This window comes from Heterocephalus glaber, unplaced genomic scaffold (genome assembly GCF_053883595.1).
Source record: "Heterocephalus glaber isolate CG9 unplaced genomic scaffold, H.glaber_assembly_v1.0 deba00001687, whole genome shotgun sequence".
Taxonomy (NCBI): domain Eukaryota; kingdom Metazoa; phylum Chordata; class Mammalia; order Rodentia; family Bathyergidae; genus Heterocephalus; species Heterocephalus glaber.
The window spans coordinates 1,582,866-1,600,847 of NW_028258412.1; the positions used below are offsets into that span (position 1 = coordinate 1,582,866).

Consider the following 17,982-nt stretch of genomic DNA (forward strand, 5'->3'; position numbering starts at 1 on the left):
AGGGTCGCCCTTTGTCCCTCGTTTATAAGAGTTTTATCACTGAGGCGGGAGGATAGATGGCAAATTCGAGCCTAGCCTGGGCAACATAGCGACTTAGCAAGGTCTCGTCTCAAAATACAAGGGCTGGGGATGTAGCTCAGTGCGAAAGCCATGGTTCAACCTCAGTATCTGAGGAAAAAAATATACGGAGAGAAAAGGATTATTATCAAACATGTCACCACTTGGGCAAAGTGTCTGCTTACTTTTTGTGTAAATATCTTTCCTCGCTCAGAGGCTCTCAAATTTTTGTCTCAGGATCCTTTCATGCTATGAGAAGTTATTGATCTCAAAAAGCTTTTAAGTGGATAATATACCACAATATTCACCAAATTAAAACTAAATGTTTATGTATTAAACTGTACATAATACTATGAAATCATTTACATGTAAGTATATATTTTTATGTCTTCAAAATTAAAAACAAACGGTATTTTATTTTTTTAATTTTTTCCCCATTAACTTTATTGGTACATTTTAGGTATACAGCACAGTTACAGTCATCATTGGGATCTTGTACCATTACATAAGTCTCTTGGTTCTTATATTTTTCCCCTTCCCTTGCCCTCCCTTCTCTATTTGCAAAGACCTTGTTTCCATTTTTTTCCTCTTCTCATATTTTTTCCTTTCCCTTTTTTCCCTTCCCCTACCCCTCCCAATTCCCCTGCTCTTTTAGACCTTTTCTTTCTGTTACCCAATATCAGTTATACATTTTTAAAATTACAATATTAAGATCTAGGAGACATTACCACAGATTTTACAGAACTTAAAAGGATATAGAAAGCATATTACAAAAATCATTTTTGAAATAAATTTGACAACTTCTAAGAAGTAACTTGGAAGACAAATTAATGAAACTAACTCTGGAGGAAATATAAAATTTGAATAGCACCTATTAAAGAAAGTATATTCCTAGCTTGAAAACCTACCTATATGACAACAGCAGGCTCATAAACATTTTAACTGATAAATTATATCAAACAAAGCAGAAAAAGGAAGGAACACTTCTCCCCTCATTTTAGGAACTCAACATTGTGCTAATCCTAAAACTGGATAAAGATAATAGAAGAAAAAAGTATGAACATAGATAGAAATTTCAAACGGTATTGTTTTCAATCTGCAAATCTAATGTCTGGGTTGCCACAAGGCAGTTGTTTCCTCTTTTACTTGAATCTGCGTCGGCATCTGGTGTGGTGTAATACATTGCCTTGGCTGAGATGCATAAAGAAAATCTGGCCTCACAGAGATAGTGCTTAGAGGCACAGCGGAGTCATTTGAAAGGAACAAATTCCAAGACGCGTGTGAAGGTGCGAGATTTGGCTTTGGGATGGCAGTCGGTAAGCTGATTCATTTTGGGTAGAATAGTGGCCCTGAACTAAGTCATTTGAGGGACGGGATGTTGAAAGAGTAGAATTGGCTGGATATGGTGGTGCTCGCCTCTAAGCTCAGTTCTGGGAGGCTGAGGCAGGAAGATTTAAAGTTTAAACCCATTCATGGCTACTCCAAAGGATTTTTCAAAAGGGGTGGCTTCACCTGTCAGGACACTCAGCCCGGAGAATTTAGACCAACCAGTCTGAATCGTACTTACGGCCTTCTTCGGGTGATTCACCCACTTAATCCTGAAGCAGATGCGTATGCAGAGGCTGTGTCAGGTGTGTGCCACTGAGGCAGGAACCCATGGTGTAGCAGGTGCCAGTGGAGTGCAGCCTGGAGTCCCACTGGGGACAAGGAGATCACACCACACCAGGACTCCACAGACCAAATTTCTTTCCTGATTTGACCACTTTCTCCTGTGCCATGTTTGTCCTTTCTGGTATCTGTGTCTTCACCTGAAAGGAACTGAGACAGCATAAAAATTCACAGCATCTTTGAATAATTCAGGGTAGAAAATCAAAAAACAAAGTGTTTCCCTTAATTGGTGAGTTCTCTGTGACTTTTCTCCCCAGCATGGCTAATTTGAGAGTTGAGGCTTTTATGGCTTCAGGTTATTTTAGGAGATCACAGAAAAAACCTTTTCCTCTGGAGTTCTCTATCCTTTCACCCCACAGACTCAGCCTCTCCCCATCCTGGGAACATGGCAGAATAGACTCTTTCAGATGCACCCCCCCCCATTTCTTCCCTCAGTTACACCTATAATTCCAGCACAGGAGGCTGAGGCAGGAGGGTTGTGAGTTCAAGTCCCACCTGGGCAGCTTAGTGAGACTCTATTGCAAAGTAAAATATAAAAAGGGCTGGGAATGTAGCTTAGTAGTAGAGCATCCCTGGGTTCAATTCCTAGTACATCTCCCCTAAAACTGACACAAAACAGCTTACTCATTTGCTCTCTTTCCATACATATGCACAAAGAAAAGATCATGTGAGCACCTAGAGATGGCAATCACATATAAACCAAGAGGAGAGGCCTCAGAGTGACACCTACTTTACTGGCACATATACTGGGGACCCCTGAAACATTACTATAAACCTCTGCAGTAGGCTTCAGTCTCCTGCCCTGTATGATGCAGGCCTGAGAAATCAAACTAAAAGACTAAGAGAGGCCGATGCTGGTGCAATAAACAAAGGTGCTGGCCAGTCCAAGCCTTTGCTTTTTATTGGTAATGGATTGGGGTAAAGGCAAACTATGTGCAAGGATGCATAGTTGTGTGGTTTTTATGGAAATTAATGTAAGCAAGGCTATTAAAAGACAAGACAAAGCATTAGCAAATTAGGAATAGAATAGAAAAAATATAGCATTGTAATTAGAACATTGTCCTTCTAGTAAGAAGGTTTTAATTGTGGGAATGGAAGTCGGATGGAAGTTACTCTGACCTCAGCATATAGGCTTTGTTTCTCAAAACAGACTCATTTCTCAAAACAAGCCAATTGTGGGGTTAACTTTACACAGCTTGCACTGCTTACAGCCTGCTTTGGGCATAATCAATATTACAGTCTCCCACACACATAGATCCTGGACTTCCCAAGCTCCAGAACTGTAAAGAAATAAATTCACAATGATCATGTATTGAGCTTTTTTCACAGGTCATACATGATCATTGTAAATATTTGTTATTATTGTTAAATTTTCACAAAACTCTTAGCACTATTATCATTTGCACTTTACTGTACTAAATGGAAGAACTACTCTTTCACCAAAATCAGTCCTTCAAATAATCATCTTTAGGAAATTTGTCATATCCTTATGACCCTGGACATATTTTCTTTTAAATGGACTCACTGTCTCTTTTATAGAAATAAACACATTGTGCAAGGAAATAGTACTGCACTATTTTAAATGAGAGTCCATTATCACCTGTCACAATGGAAAATAGAAACAAGTACAATATAAGCTCCTAAATGTCATTAGATTCTAATTAGATGTGCTAGCTGTGGGCCTGAAGTTTGTTCTCTCCGTTAAAAGGGAGATGAACAAGTATTGGAGAGAGGCGTTGAAGGCTGTTAGCACTGAACGAGACTGCCCTCTTCCTGGTGGGGACTGAAAGTAAACAAAATAGGAGGTCACTTTCTAGGTGGGTGTTCCTGTCCCTCTCCTGTCCCACCACTCTCCACAGATGCCCTCCAAAACACAGTCTCCCACCCTCTATCTACCATGACCTTCCTGACCTCAGTGAGCTGAGAGAAGTCAGGAAGGGAATTGGCCATTGCTCTTTCCAAGAAGAGGCACAGGCAGACTCCCTAAATCTTGCCTGCCTTAGGGGGACAGTTGAGTGCTGCTGAGAGGCACCCTACTCATGAATTCAAGAAGGTACTCAGGAGGCTGGGGCAGGAGTGAGTATCCTCTGCCCCGGGCCCCTAAAGCCTGGCTGGTGCACAGAGTCCCACCCTGTACATTCTTCTGTCTTTGTTCAGGCAGAGGCAGTGGCCAAAATCTTCCCAAGAGAGGTCAAAAACCCAAGGCAGAGAGAAGTGGAACTGAGCTAGAACTTGGGAATGGAACAAACATTTCCATCTATCAGTCTTTCAGCCAGTCACATAGTCTTTTTGAGACTTCCATTACTCATCTGTTAAATGGAATCATAAAACCCCCATGACTTCTTCACAGAGTTTCTGGGACTGGGTGGGATGGTTATGTCGGAGCTACCAACGGAATGCCTGGCCCTGCGACAATGCTCAGCAGTGTCAATTACCTTCTGCACGTGCAAAACTAAGGAGGGCGCCCTTCACTCACAGGGGATTGTACCGCCTGGTGGCTGCAGAACACTCCCTGCAGTCTGTCCATCAGCAGGAAAGGACCATGTGCGAGGGATCCTGCTCCAGGGGTGGGGGTCGTGTGTGTGTGTGGGTGTTGGGGGGGCATTGGATGTGGAGATTCTGAGCTGAGGCCACTTCTCTGCTGAAAGAAAGGCGCACATTGACTCAGCATCTGCCACCAACCTTCTCCAAAGCCAGGGACATCACAGTAGACCTCAGAGGCCACTGAGGTCAGGGACCCTAATCTCCAAGGGAGCAGGATGTCCACCACTCATAAAACCCTCTATGATAACGCACTCAGGGAACACACTCAGCAAGGTGGAGTTTCTTCTGCAAACTGGAACAGGAGGTAAGTGGCAGAGCTAGGATTTCTGGCCCACCTTTGTAAAGTGAGTGATCAAATGAAGGAATGAATCACTGAACAAATGACAGCTGTTGTTGATGGCCAGCCCTGGCCATGCTCCTTCCCTGCTCTGCCGCAGTTTGGGAAAGAGAAGCCGGGAGTTTCCTGGCCCCAAGGAACCAGCTGTCTGGACACTGGCTGTTCAAGCCACAGTGAGGACAGATCCAATAGAAGATAAAAGAAAGCGAGACAGAAGGAACAGCAAGGAGAGATGGAAACAGAGAGAAAAGGCAGAACTGGCTCCCAGCACACTGCAGAGGATCACCACTCTCCCCACAGCTCTCCCCTCCACCCCCAGGAGGACGGGAGGCCACACCTGGACTGACTGCAAGCTCGGTGCAGAGACCATTTCTATGTGAGCATACGGTTTCCAGCCACTCTTCTGGCTGCTGCTGGAAAGCAGGACCCATGGGGGGTGAACACATGGACCTTGACTTCCTTCCTTCTCTCCTTTCCTCCCTCCCCACCCCGCCGTGCTTCCTGGACCTTGCCCTTGAACCCTTGTCTCAGCATCTGCACCTGGCTCAGGTGCCAAGGCAAGAGAGCCACAGAGGCTGAGCCCCAGGCATGACCACACTGACAAGGTGGGGCTTGGTCTTCCCTCAGTCAGCAGGCCAGGGGCAGGCTCTCTGGAAGGGAGGTCGCCCCTCACACACTGCTCTCTCCCTGCCTCTCTGCCTGGTCCTCAGAGGCCATCTGCATGGCTGGGGTGAGGCTGGGCTCCAGCCAACATGATACCAAAGGCAGGCCTGAGTCAGGGAGTCTCGGGTGGCAGCAGAGTGTGGAGCAGGATGGGGTGGCATCTCCCCAGAGTGCTTCTCACTGCAATCATTTCATGGGATATTCATCAGAAGCACCAGGAAAAATGATTCCTGTGTGATGCTGATTTGGTCAAGGCTTGGGGACATGCGCTTCCTACCTGCAGGACTTCGCAGAGCCTTTCAAGCATATCTTGTGACTCTCCAAGAACAGAAGTTCTGTTAGGACTTATTTGACCAAAGAATAATGTTCAATGAGACAATAGGGTAGGAAATACTGGTTTGTCTGAAAAGACCCTCACCTGCCCAGGTGACTCTGAACAAACTGCCTCACCTGAGTCACTTGCCATGATCACTCTGTCAGTAAGAGGCAGGATGGGATTTGAATAGAGAGAATAAGGGAGAAATGGCAGGGGGGAGAGAGACAGAGAGAGAGAGATGGAGCTTTAGATTCTGTGATGCTCAAATTCACCTACAAAGGTAAGTTTTCCCTTGATGCTCAATGAGAAAGAGAGACAACAGAGACAGAAAGACAGGGAGACACACAGAAACAGCTTAGCCATTTTCCCTGTGCACCATGAGTTCAGTCGCTATCAATTACTGTGGCCTCCTGCATTTATTAATAACCAAGTTATTTCTCCTTCCAACAATAGCTGTGCTGTTGCTGAATCACTCAACATTATGTGACTTATTTATAACACTGGCACATCTGCTTCCCGTTTCCTCACACAGAGAGTTACAATCCGGGGCCTGTGAAGACAGACCACCTGCAGGGGAGAAAGAAGCAGAAAAGGCCGGAGCTGCTGCAAGAGAAGGCATCACTCTGGAGACAGCTGCTGGGTCCGAATCCCACCTCCACCTCTCAAAGCCATGAGAGGTGGGAGACAGCAGATCAACTCTCTGAGCCTCAGTCTCCTCTTCTGCAAAGGAGGAATACCAAGTGCTGAACAGAATCTACCCCACAGAGCAGACGAAGACTCAGGAACTTATTTGTGCAGAATGCTGAGGGCAGCATGTGCTCACTACCAGTCCCTCTATTATAGTCACACTCTGAAACTTCCCACCTTAAAAATGACAAATGGATCAGGAGAAACCCCAGGAGCAAGCACAATTAGAGTAGCTACAGCTTTCTGCCTGGGGCCACCCACCAAAGTTCTGATGCTGAGACCTTGGAAAATGTGGCCCTCTTATTCCTGGAGGCCTGAACTGCTTCTCATGGCTCCTACCTGGTCCTGCTGCCTTCAGGTGCCACAGCCCCACACATCTGCACGGACTGCTCCCCCTGCCTGGCTTTGGAGAAAGTTGCCCAGGTGTCTCAGCCTTTGCCCATCTGCAACTGAGTGCTCCCTGTCAGGCCTGACCAATGGGCCATCTGTAAATCACTGCTGAATGATTCATAATCCAACAGGAGCCACTGCCCCTCCCTAACAGCTGGAAAGTCAGGAACAGATCCCCTCCCAGTGCTCTGCAGACTATAAGCAGAAGTTCTGGGAAAAGAAGTTTCTAAGGACAAATCGGGTGAGGAGACCTCAGCCAAAACTCTCTTGCAGGACTCCTCAGAGCCTTGACCCTGTCAGTGTGTGTTATGAATTTACAAGACGAAGAGAGCTGGTTGGGGAGGTGTCCCAAACTAACTGGATCAAGAAGCTAGAGGGAAAAGGCCACTATGAGGCCTCTTTGGGGTGGAAGAGGGGGACAGCTGAAAGAACTAGAGGGTGAAAGCCCAAAGACAGTTTCAGTTGAGCTGTGAAATCTCCAACGGATGATGTTACTCCTTTGAGACTGCTTTCTTATCTGTAAAATGGAATGGCTCCTCTCCCACTGGGCCATTTTAGGGATAAAACAAGTGACTAGATATGAAGCTGCCACACAGTGTCCCCAAGCTGAGGACAGTGTGGTCAGGGAGACCTCAGCTGAAGGTGTCACACAGGGTGACTTGCAAGATCAAAGGCACTGAGACCAGAGAAAGGCCATGAGTGACTGGCCTGAGGTCACACAGCTAGCAAGGGAGGAGCCAGGACCAAACCCAGGCCTGCCTGGCCCCAGGCCAGTGCTCTTTCCACACTCACATGTCCCTCACTACAGCAAAGGTCACCTGGCCTATCGAACTGTTCCCTTGGAGGCTGAGTCCTGTGGCCCAAGGATAGCCAGTCCCAGCCAGCATGTCTGAGTCCTTACCAGGCCTCTGACCAGGAGCTCAGCACTGAATCTCCGCAATGCCACAACCCTACAGAAGGACCCAATTGCAAATTCTACTCATTAAGACCCCAAAGACCAAGCAATGCAATGTGTTGTAAAGAATAAGGGACAGGCTTTAAAGACAGAGCCAGTTGACATCACATTGAGCACCTGCCCTTCCTAAGTCCCTGACCTTATGTAACTTACTTCACTTCTCTGGAACTCTATTTACTCATCCTCACAATGGGTTCAGCCTACCACAAAGGGTTATGAGGGTGGATCATGTAAATCATGTCTAGCAGAGGCTGACTTTGTGGTGAATATGAGCAGATAACAATTGCATCATCATATCACCACCACCACCATCATCATCATCATCATCATCATCATCATCATTACTGGCATTGTTACACTTTGTCTCAGAACGGTGGGTCCAGGACCTGAGCCCTCCCTGTCTCTCCTTCAGCGAGAGGTGAGTGGAGTCTCTGGTGATCCAGGCAAACAGGGAGCCCTAGAGAGCCCCTGGTGGACCCCATCAGGCAAGTTGTAGCCCCCAAGCCTCAGTTTCCTCATCTGTAAATGGGGTAACAGCATCTACTCCGGGGGATGTTGAAACAGCCGAAGCTCTTACACCAGTGCCTGGTGCCTGAGAATCACTGAATAAATGTCAGCCACTGCTGTGACTTAGGGGAAAGAGGCCAAAAGAGAGGAGAGGCTCCCATGGGGCCTCTCAGCATGGGAGTGGCCCGGCCACTCTGAAGCCCAGGTCTCCCGCAAGACCCAGCCTCCCCCCTTTCTCCGCCCTCCCAGGACACTGGGCTGCTCTGCAGCTCTGCCCTTCAGCCATGGCCATTTCGGGGAATTCATTAAAAAAAATTGTTTACATCCCAGAGCAGCTATTCCAGCTTAATAAATGAATTCAATATCCCTGAGGAAGAGCCCAGCAGCCTGCACTTCTGCACGTAGGGCTTCAGGTTGGTGTCTCACTGGTGGGGCAAGCAAGTCCCAGCCTGGTGTCACGAGAGGGCCTGATGTGTGGATGCTGCTCAGCCTGCAGCTCTCTCCCTGACTTCTGCTTCTGACATTTGGCTTGCGGGGCTGTGCCTGGGGACCCCTTGAGTGACCTGACTGCTCTCCACTCTGGGTGCCCCTGCCTAAAATTCTTGCCCACCTGCAACACATCAGTGCACTTGCCTGGTTCTTCGTTTCTTGGGTGAGTAGAAACTCTGTCTTGGAACATGAGGATGGTGCCCCAGGCCAGCGAGGGCACTGTTGAGTGGTAGGCACAGAGGAGCAGACAAGAAGGGAGGGGAGAAGGAAGGAGAGAGGGAACAAAAGCAGAGAGGGAAGGGGATGGAAGAGAAGGAACTGAGGAGGAAGGGACAAAGGAGGGAGGGAGGAACCAAGCAAGATGCAGAGCCCGGAGCTAGGCCTATCCCTCTCTGGGCCCTGGGCCCTGCCTTGTGCAAACAGCAGCTCAGGCTTGCTCTGTCCAAGCCCTTTCCAGCACTCGGACTGTTCAGCCCATCAGGAGGCTCTTGGGAGAGCCAGTGACTCTGCCTTGTACAACCATACAGGGAGGTCACAACCAGCAGAGCCTGGGCTTTGGTGGGGCAGAGCTTGCACCCCGTGTCTTCTGCACAGAGTGGCCATCTACCCTGGACTCCCACTGTCCTGCTCCTCCTAACTTGAGAACTCTTGCTGTGCTTTAGTTCAGAGGTTGAAGAAGGAGCAGGGCTGGTTATGCTGGTCCACCCTGGGCCCCAGGTTCATCAGCTCCCTTGGCGAGGGCAAGGCCTGCCCTGCACCCTGGGCTCCACACTCCTCCTCATTCAGGGTGAAGCTGCTCACTGAGGTCCAGGGCAGCTAGGAAGGAGTTGGGAGGAAGGGAGCCCCTTGGAATGGCAGCAGAGTGCTGAGCAGCAGGGCCCTGACCAGGTGTCTCTGCACCCTATGGAAGTCATGGAAGGAAACAAAAGCCTCAAGGAAGCAGAGGAGACCCCATGCCCATCTGCAGAGAGGACAGAGGCAGCATCCCCAGTGTGGGCATGGCAGGTCTGTGTGCAAACTCCAAGCCTGCCTCTGCCCCTGGTGACACACCACAGAGCAGGTTGGAGGGGTGGCTTTGTGCCACTTCAAGCTGTGTGACATGTTTGTGACTTCACCTTTCTGAGCTTTGGCTTCCCCATCTACAAATGGAAATGATAACCTAGCACCTAGCCATAGGTGTGTGAGGGTTGGATGAGCCATCTCACCCACATAACACCCAGGGAAGTGGGCTGTCTGCATAGAAGTGCTGGACACCAGGCACGTGCTTTACCAAGCAGTCCTACTGCCAGGAACCCACTCCCCAGAATGCTCACCTGTGTATACAGCCATCTATGTACCAGGATGCACAGGGTCCTGCTATTTATGATACCAAAGAGAATTAGGGACTTTACCATAAGCCAATGTGGAAAGATGCAAAGACAAGCTACAGTGGGACATGGGGCAAGCACAGGACATAGAAACCTTGATGATGAGAAGCAAGCAACTCACTGACTCTGCACAGACTGTGCGTGGCAGGCAGCCAAGTGTAGTTTTGGAGGCTAGGGTTGTGGCTCAGGTGACATTTAACACACAACGTCAGCATCCTGGTTGTGATGTCTGCTGTGGCCATGAACAATGGCCAGGGGACACTATGGGAGGGTTCATGGGACTCTCAGTATGGTGTAACTTCCTGTGAGTCTATAATTACCTCAAAAGTTCAAGGAAAAAAATTGTCTAGGGGTTAATTGCTTAGCATGGGAGAGGTCCTGGAGCCAGGTGTGGTGACACACACCTGTAATCCCAGCCCTCTGAGAGGATCACAAGTTTGAACCCAGCCTGGGCAACTTGTCAACTTAGCAAGACTCTGCCTCAAAATGATAGATAGGTAGATAGATAGATGATAGAGATGATAGATAATAGATAAATGGCTGGGTACATAGTTCACTGTGAAGACCCTGGACTCGATGCCCAGTACCACACACACACAAAAATCAAGGAAGTACTAAAACAGTCCATTAGGCAGTGAACCTGTCCTGTAGGACCCTGCAATGGTGGATACAATTGTCAACATGATACATATGGTGCAAAGAGTGAAGGTGTCTGCGTCTCAGGTCATTGGTTGTAACAAATGGGCTACATGCGACGCTGGTATCAAGGAAGGCTGGGGAGAGGGCAGGGGAGATATGGGAATATATGGGAACTCTGTATGTGATGCTCAAAATTTAAAGTCTATTAAGTTTTTTGAAAAGCCTGAAGGAAGGATGCACCCCAAACTGTACACAGGGGTCCCTCCTCAGAGGACAGTGGGATTTGAGGTGTAAGAAGGGTCTCTCCTTTCTTTTCTTTTCTTTATTTTTTTTTCTTCTTTCTTTCACTCTTTCTCTTTGTTTTTACTCTATATTCTTTTGTACTGTTTTCATTTTTTACAGAAAGACAACATGAAAGCATTCCTCATGCAGTTGCTTTTTTGCAAGTGGAACAGGCATGCCCTCCACAAAGCCCTGGACTGTGGAGGGTCACTGCTCTGTGGCAACAGCATCACTGACACTGGTATCACAGGCCTTCTGTTCTCAGGGTCTCACCCCAGTGTGGAGAGCATCTGGCCACCTCCCCCTGTCCCTGGAAGGGTTAACCTTGCTGGTGATGGTGCTGAGTCCCGGAAGAAAGACCTTGTCACTGTTGGTACTGTCTCTCCTTCCAGTGGACATGCTGGCTCCTCAAGTTCCAGCCCCACTCATTCAGAGCCTGATGTCTTTATTATGGCAGGTGGGAGCTGCTGGAGGAACAGCAGTCTCCTTTATCACCCCATTATGGCCCCCTTTGGCTTATATATGGGCTGCCTATCTCATAATTAGGAAGCAGGTTAACAAGAAGTAGCTGGCAAATCCCATGAAAGACAAATAAATTAAGCACCTCACTGGCCTTTGGGAAAAGAAAACACCAGGCAACATGATCGTGGAGACAGGCATCACTCATCCTGGGTGCTGTTTTGGATTCTGAACTTTATTGTTGTTTTATAGAACCAATGGGGGATGGTGGAAAGCCTGGCTTTCTGGAGAGAATGCACAACATCTTCTATAGCTGCAGGACCACAAGGATGGGGAGGACTAAAGACCAGCTCAAGGAGCTTTCCCTCCTGAGTTGCACTGGGAAACTCCCCTGGACACTGGGTTTCCCGCTGATAAGAATAACAAGAAGAGCAGAGCTTTAAATATTCAGAATAAATAATGGAAGCTTTACAAACATGCTAGGAGGTAGACATTATTATGACCCCATTTTACAGGTGACCGCATTTTACAGTCTCAGAGGTCAGGGGAGTCACCAAGATTACATAGTCGATTGAATACTGGTCACCCATAGCCTCGATTCTGAGCTCTCCTCCATTCTGCTTAGCAGGCCAACCTTCCCTACAGAGGGCTGTGTGGGGATTGAAGGATCTGATGGAGACAGGTTGGAGCTGGGAAGGGGCTCTTAGGAGAGAGCAGAGATCTGAGCACCCAGAATGCTCCTGGGGCCAGGCCAGCCAGACAGCCTTGTGGAGGAGACGCAGAAGAAGTCTGGGGGCAGACAGGCCCTGCATTCGACCTTCACTCCGGCACACTGACTTTGACCAGGACGCTTAACCTCTCCTGAGCCTCTGTATCCTAACCCACAAAATGGTGACTCCATCCCTACCTGTCAGGGCTACTGTGAGAATTCAGAGACAATCCCCAGAAAGTGACCCCCAGCCTTGGCCTGAGGCAGGGAACCGGGGACTCTGGGGGATTTTGCTCATGAAGGTTATGCCAGGAAGAGCACTGGGCTGGATTTTAATCTCACATAGCCAAGATGCCCCAAGACACAGAAATTGTTTCTTGCAGCACAGAGAGTATGGACAGCATCCTAGGTCTACTCTTCCATGGCAAGAAAGTCCTTGGCGGGTATCTGAGGATGGTGGGGATGCTGATAATAAACATGGGGCACAAGTCCACAGAGCATCCTCTTCCACCTGAGCAGGGAGTTGGGAAGCACTGGTGTGGAGATCTACAAGCTGTGTAATGTCACAGTTCACAGCGGCCTGCTCCACTAAGATGCCTCGGAAGGCCTTGGCATGTCAGCTCTCTGTTCACCTGCATGGCAGACTCTTTAGTCGCTGCTCTTTCTTGCCTATTTTACAGGCAGGGAAACCAAGGCCCAGAGAGCTTAAGTTACTTGTTCAAGGCCACCATGGCAAATATGGCCACACTAATAACACCCACTCTATATGCTCTAGAAACCCACTTCTCTCCATTCAGGGATGGAGTCTGGTCCCTTTCACCCCTGAAGCTTATAACCAAAAGGACATAGCACAGGTGACTGACGTAGCTCAGAAAAGGCAACGCAGCCTCCACCGTCATCACGGGAAACTCGGCTTGGGGTCACGAAGCCCCCGTGACATGAGCCAGCCTGACCGGCCCAGCTGCAGAGACTGGAGGCCAGGTGCAGAGAGGAGATGCCAAGCTGATTCTGGCTATGTCAGCCTCCCACTGCCCCTGCATCAGCCATCATCTAACTGCAGCCACAGGGGAGACCCTAGCGGGAACACCACAGGGTCCCCCCAAAGTGCAGGTGCTCAGAAGCCCAGGGAAAGAAAGAGTGACAGTGGTTTAAGCCATGGAGGTGGGGGCTTGTGTCCCACATAGTGGGTAAACTGAAGGGGTGCAGAGCAAGCACATGCTGAGTCTTTGCTTCAATTTGAGCCCAGGTCTGTGTCACCAGGACTGTGCTCCAACCCTGCCCTGCACTGTCCTTAGTCCTTGGGACCTTCTGCTAAGCTATGCAAAGAGCACTGGACTGAGAGTTCAGAGCTCGATTCTGGCTCTGAACTTGCCCTTCACTGACACAGAAATGTCCTTGTGTGTCATTTCGTGAAGGGGCATAGCTGCTCACAGGGTCGCTTCTTCAGTCACCAGGGCAGCTTCAACACTGAGGGCCAGAGCAGACAGCAAGAGTGCTCTGTGCAGGAGAGAGCCCCAGCTTGCTGAGCACCTGCTCTGTGCCAAGCACTGCATGTTCACTCTCTGGCTACAGAATGGAGGCAGAAGATGGGTGGGTCATTGTCATTTTTGTAGACAAGGAAACTGAGGCCCGGAACAGCAAAAAAAAGTCACTCATGTGGGGTTTGTCACACAGCCAGGAGCTCAGGACTTAAATGGATCCTGTTCAATTCCAGAGCCCAGCCTCTCTGTCCCCCAGCCCTGTCCTGAGTAAGCGACTGCAGAGCCTCTGCTCACCACCACTCTAAACTCTCAGCACCACTACCTGTGCCAGGGGCCACTTCCTGCCAAAGGGGAGCACCATGAGCTCAGGTGAGCTGTTACTGAGGCTCAAGGCAACACTCAGGGTTTTTGAACCCATAAAGGAATAACAGCCACTGCTAGTGTGGGTTTAGTGTTTGATGGTTTCAGAAGCACTTACACCTCAGTGATGTCTGTGATCCGATCAGACTCAGGCACTAATCCAGTGAGAAAAACTGCCTCCCACAAGTTGGGGGCAGGTCTGAGCCTGTCTCCTCCTCTGCACAATGGGGCTCATTCCCCTTCTCTCTTTTTTTTGGTACTGGGGATCAAGCCCAGTCCTTGCACTTGCGAGGCAGGCAGTGGAACCGCTGAGCTAAATCCTTGGCCCCGTCATTCCCCTTCTTATTTGAACAGTTTCTTCCCATTTCCTGAGGGCCGCGGCGGCCGGGCCTCAGGCTGCTTGGGGGACGGTGCCTCAGCGGCAGCAGCATCCAGGATCTGGCACGCGCGGGCGGGCGGCGGCTCAGCTAGAGCCCCCCGAGTCCTGCGCATGGGCAGCCGCAGCGCCCGCTCTGCGCCAAGGGCCAAGGCTCCGGGACAAACTTTCCCTGGGAGGCTGGGCCCTGAGCTCGCAGGGGATGCGGTGGCAGCGGGCGGCTCCGCGAAGAGCAGCGGCCAGGCGGGCTCGGCGAGGGTCTGCTCCTGTCACTCCGCTCCGCCGAGGGAGGAGTCACCGCACGCCGCTGTGGAGCCGCCTCGCCCACTCTCTCGCCTCCCGGACCCCTCCGCAGGGCTCCGCGTCCTCGCAGCAGCCGCGCTCTGGGCCTCGGCCGCCGGCGCCCCCACTAGCGGCCGTCTTGGGCTTTTCTTCATTGGTAAGTTTTTAACTATGTTTTCAGTTTTGTTGATTGATATTGGGTTGTTTAGAATTTTTAGGTCTTCTTTGTTCAACTTTGGTAATTCATATGTATCTAGGAATTTGTCCATTTCTTCTGTGTTTTCCATCTTCTTGGCATATATTCTCAAAGTAGGTACTGATGATCCTCTGGATTTCTGTTGAGTCCATTGTAATTTCACCCTTTCATTCTTTTTTTCCATTGAGTTTATAGGTACATTTTAAGTATACAATATTATGACATTCATTATTGGGAATTTGTACCTTTACATGATATATTTCGCTTCTTATTTTTTCCCCATTCCCCTGCCCTCCCTTCAACCCCTCCACCCCTCCCTATTTACAAAAACTGTGTTTCCATTTTTTCTTTTTCTCATATTAATTCCATTCCCTTCTTTCTTTTCCCCAATCCCTCGCACTTCCCCTTCTCCTTTGGACCTTTTCTTCCTATTTCACATTATGTATTCTACATTTTGATCTTTATTTACATTTTTAGATTCTTATACCAGAGAAACTATTCGGTATTTACACTTGTGTCCTATTTATTTCACTTAATAGTATCGCCTCAATGTGCATCCCTTTAGCTATAAAAGTCTCTAGTTTCTAATTCTTTATGGCTGAGTAGTATTACATTTTATTAAAAAACACATTATCTTTATCCAGTCTCCAGTTGATGGGCAGTTGGGCTGTTTCCAAGTTTTAGCTATTGCAAATTGTGCCGCTGTGAACATGGGTGCACATGTATCACTGTGGTATGATTCTTTTCATTCTTTTGGAAAGATACCCAGCATGGGAATAGCTGGGTCAAATGGGACCTCTAACCCTAGTTTTTTGAGGTATCTCCATATTGATTTCCACAGTGTTTGCACACTCCCACCAACAGTGATGAAGGGTTCCTTTCTTCCCACAATCCCGCCAGCATTTGTTGTAGATTGATTTCATGATAGCAGCCATTCTTTCTGGAGTGAGTTGGAATCTCAGTGTTGTTTTCATTTGCATCTCTCAAATGACCAGTGATGAACATTTTTATATATTTATTTGCTGTTTTTATGTCTTTGAGAAATGTCTGTTCATTTCAGATGCCCATTTGTGAAGTAGGTCTTTAAATTTGGAGTCACCACTTTCATTATCACACGGATTTGGGTCTTTTCTTTCCATTTTTTGATAAGATTGGCTAAGGGTTTGTCAATTTTGTTTATTCTTTCGAAGAAGAAACTGTTTGCTTTATTGATTTTTTTGTATTGTTCTCTTAGTCTCCATTGCATTGATTTCTGCTCTGATCTTTACAATTTCCTCCCTTGTATGAGCTTTGGGTTTGTCCTGCTCTTCTTTTTCTAGAAGCTTAAGGTTCAGCATCAGGTTATTTGAGCTTGCTTTGTTTTCCTAGTATGAGTATTCACTGCTATGAATTTCTCTCACAAGTCTGCTTTCATTGGGTCCCATAGATTCTAATATGTTGTATTGGCATTGTCATTTAATTGTAGAAACTGTTTGATTTCTTAATTTTCTGTGACCCATTGGTTATTCAGAAGTGTGTTGTTCAATTTCCATGTGTTTATGAAATTTTTGCAGCTTCTTTTGCTATTGATCTCCAATTTCATCGCATTATAGTTTGATAATATACAGGGGATAACTTTTAATTCATTTGCACTTACTTAAACATGTTCTATGAGCTAGAATGTGGCCTATTTTGGAGAACCACCAATGTACAGCCAAAAAGAGTGTGTATTCTGATTTTGTGGGTGTGGAACACTCTGTAAACACCTGTGAAGTCCATTTGTTCAAGAGTTTGATTGAGTTGTAGTATTTTGTTTTTTATTTTTTGTGTAGTTGATCTTTTTGTGACAGTGGGGTATTGAGGGCCCCTCCTACTATTGTCTTATTGATTATTTGATTTTTCATGTTCATTAGTATTTGTTTTATATAGTTGGGCGCACTAGTATTTGGTGCATATATATTTATGATTGTCATCTCTTCCTCTTGGATTGTTCCCTTAAAAGGATGTAGTGGCTTTGTCTCTTTTCATTAGTGTTGGTTTGAAATCCATTTGATCTGGAAAGAGGATAGCTACTCCTGCTTTTTATCGGGTTCCTGTCGAATGGAGTGTTTTCCACCCTTTAACTTTCAGTCTTTGAGTTTCCTTCTGAATTAAGCATGTTTCTTGCATGCAGCATATTGTTGAATCTTGCTTCTTGACCCATTGTGCCAGTCTATTTATTTTGATTGGTGAATTGAGACCATTAATATTGATGGTTATAACTGATACGTATTGACTTATCCTTGTCATAACCTTTTCTTGTTGGATTTTCCCTCTTTGCATTTAATTTCTTATCTTGCCTGATGGATTCATTCCGCTGGGCTTCCTGGAGTTGTGATCCTTGTTGTTTTTTCCTAGGATATTGTTTAAAATTTTTTGGAGTGCTGGTTTGGTATTCATGAAGTTCTTCAGGTGCTCTTTGTCATGAAAGTATCTTATTTCTCCATTAATTTTGAAAGATAGTTTTGCAGGATACATCAGTCTGGGTTGGAGGTTGTTTCTTTTAGGGCTTGAAATACTTTACTCAAAGCTCTTCTTGACTTGAGGATTTGTGTTGAGAAGTCTGCTGTGATTCTGATGGGCTTTCCTTTGTATGTGAGTTGTTTCTTTTCTCTAACTGCTTGTAGAGTTTTGTTCTTCTGTTGGGTTTCTGTAATCTTAACTATTACATGCCTAGGTGTAGATTTTTTCTTTTTATTATGGCTAGTTGGAGTCCTATATGCCTCACTTATTTGTATGTCAAGGTCTTTTCCCCTGCTTGGGATGTTTTCTGCCATTACTTCTGTGAACAGTTTGTTTTTTTTTTATGTCATTTGCACTCTCTCCTGTTTTTTCATTGACTCTTTTCAGTCTTACATTATTCTTCTTTGCATCATCTAGCAGCTGCTGGATTGGTTTCTTATGGTCCCTTACTATTTTTTTTTTTTTTTTTGTACCAGGGATCAAACTCGGGTCCTTGTGCTTGCACAGTAGGCGGTGAAACCACTGAGCTAAATCCCCAGCCCCTATTTATGTCTTTTTTTCTTTTTTGGTACCGGGGATTGAACTCGGGTCTTTGCACTTGCGAGGCAGGCACCAGAACCACTGAGCTAAATTCCTGGCCCTCCTTTACTGTTTTTAAGAAATTTTTCTTTTCCTGGCTATCCTATCTTCTATATCTGAAATTCTATCCTTGCATTGGCTCATTTTGCTGTGTAAAC

General features: G+C 47.1%; 1 protein-coding gene and 1 long non-coding RNA gene across 6 annotated transcripts in view; one reads left to right on the forward strand and one right to left on the reverse strand.

The window, feature by feature from the left end:
- Positions 1-17: 17 nt before the first annotated feature.
- Grk3 (G protein-coupled receptor kinase 3) overlaps positions 18-17,982 on the reverse strand; it is a 213,644-nt gene continuing 195,679 nt past the window's right edge. For 4 of the 5 annotated variants that reach the window (XM_087198009.1, XM_087198007.1, XM_087198012.1 and 1 more), the window contains 2 exons: positions 1,625-1,875; positions 18-168 (listed from right to left, as the gene is read on the reverse strand). In XM_087198009.1, coding sequence (XP_087054135.1) covers positions 1,642-1,875 — 234 coding nt within the window. In that variant the 3' untranslated portion in view covers positions 18-168; positions 1,625-1,641. Of the gene's footprint in view, positions 169-469; positions 1,876-17,982 lie in introns of those variants that run through there. The other variant, XM_087198008.1, reaches the window with a different exon arrangement.
- LOC147821933 (uncharacterized) overlaps positions 14,632-17,982 on the forward strand; it is a 37,921-nt gene continuing 34,570 nt past the window's right edge. The window contains exon 1 of the long non-coding RNA XR_015446169.1: positions 14,632-14,725. This is a non-coding gene — a long non-coding RNA (uncharacterized LOC147821933). The remainder of the gene's footprint in view (positions 14,726-17,982) is intronic.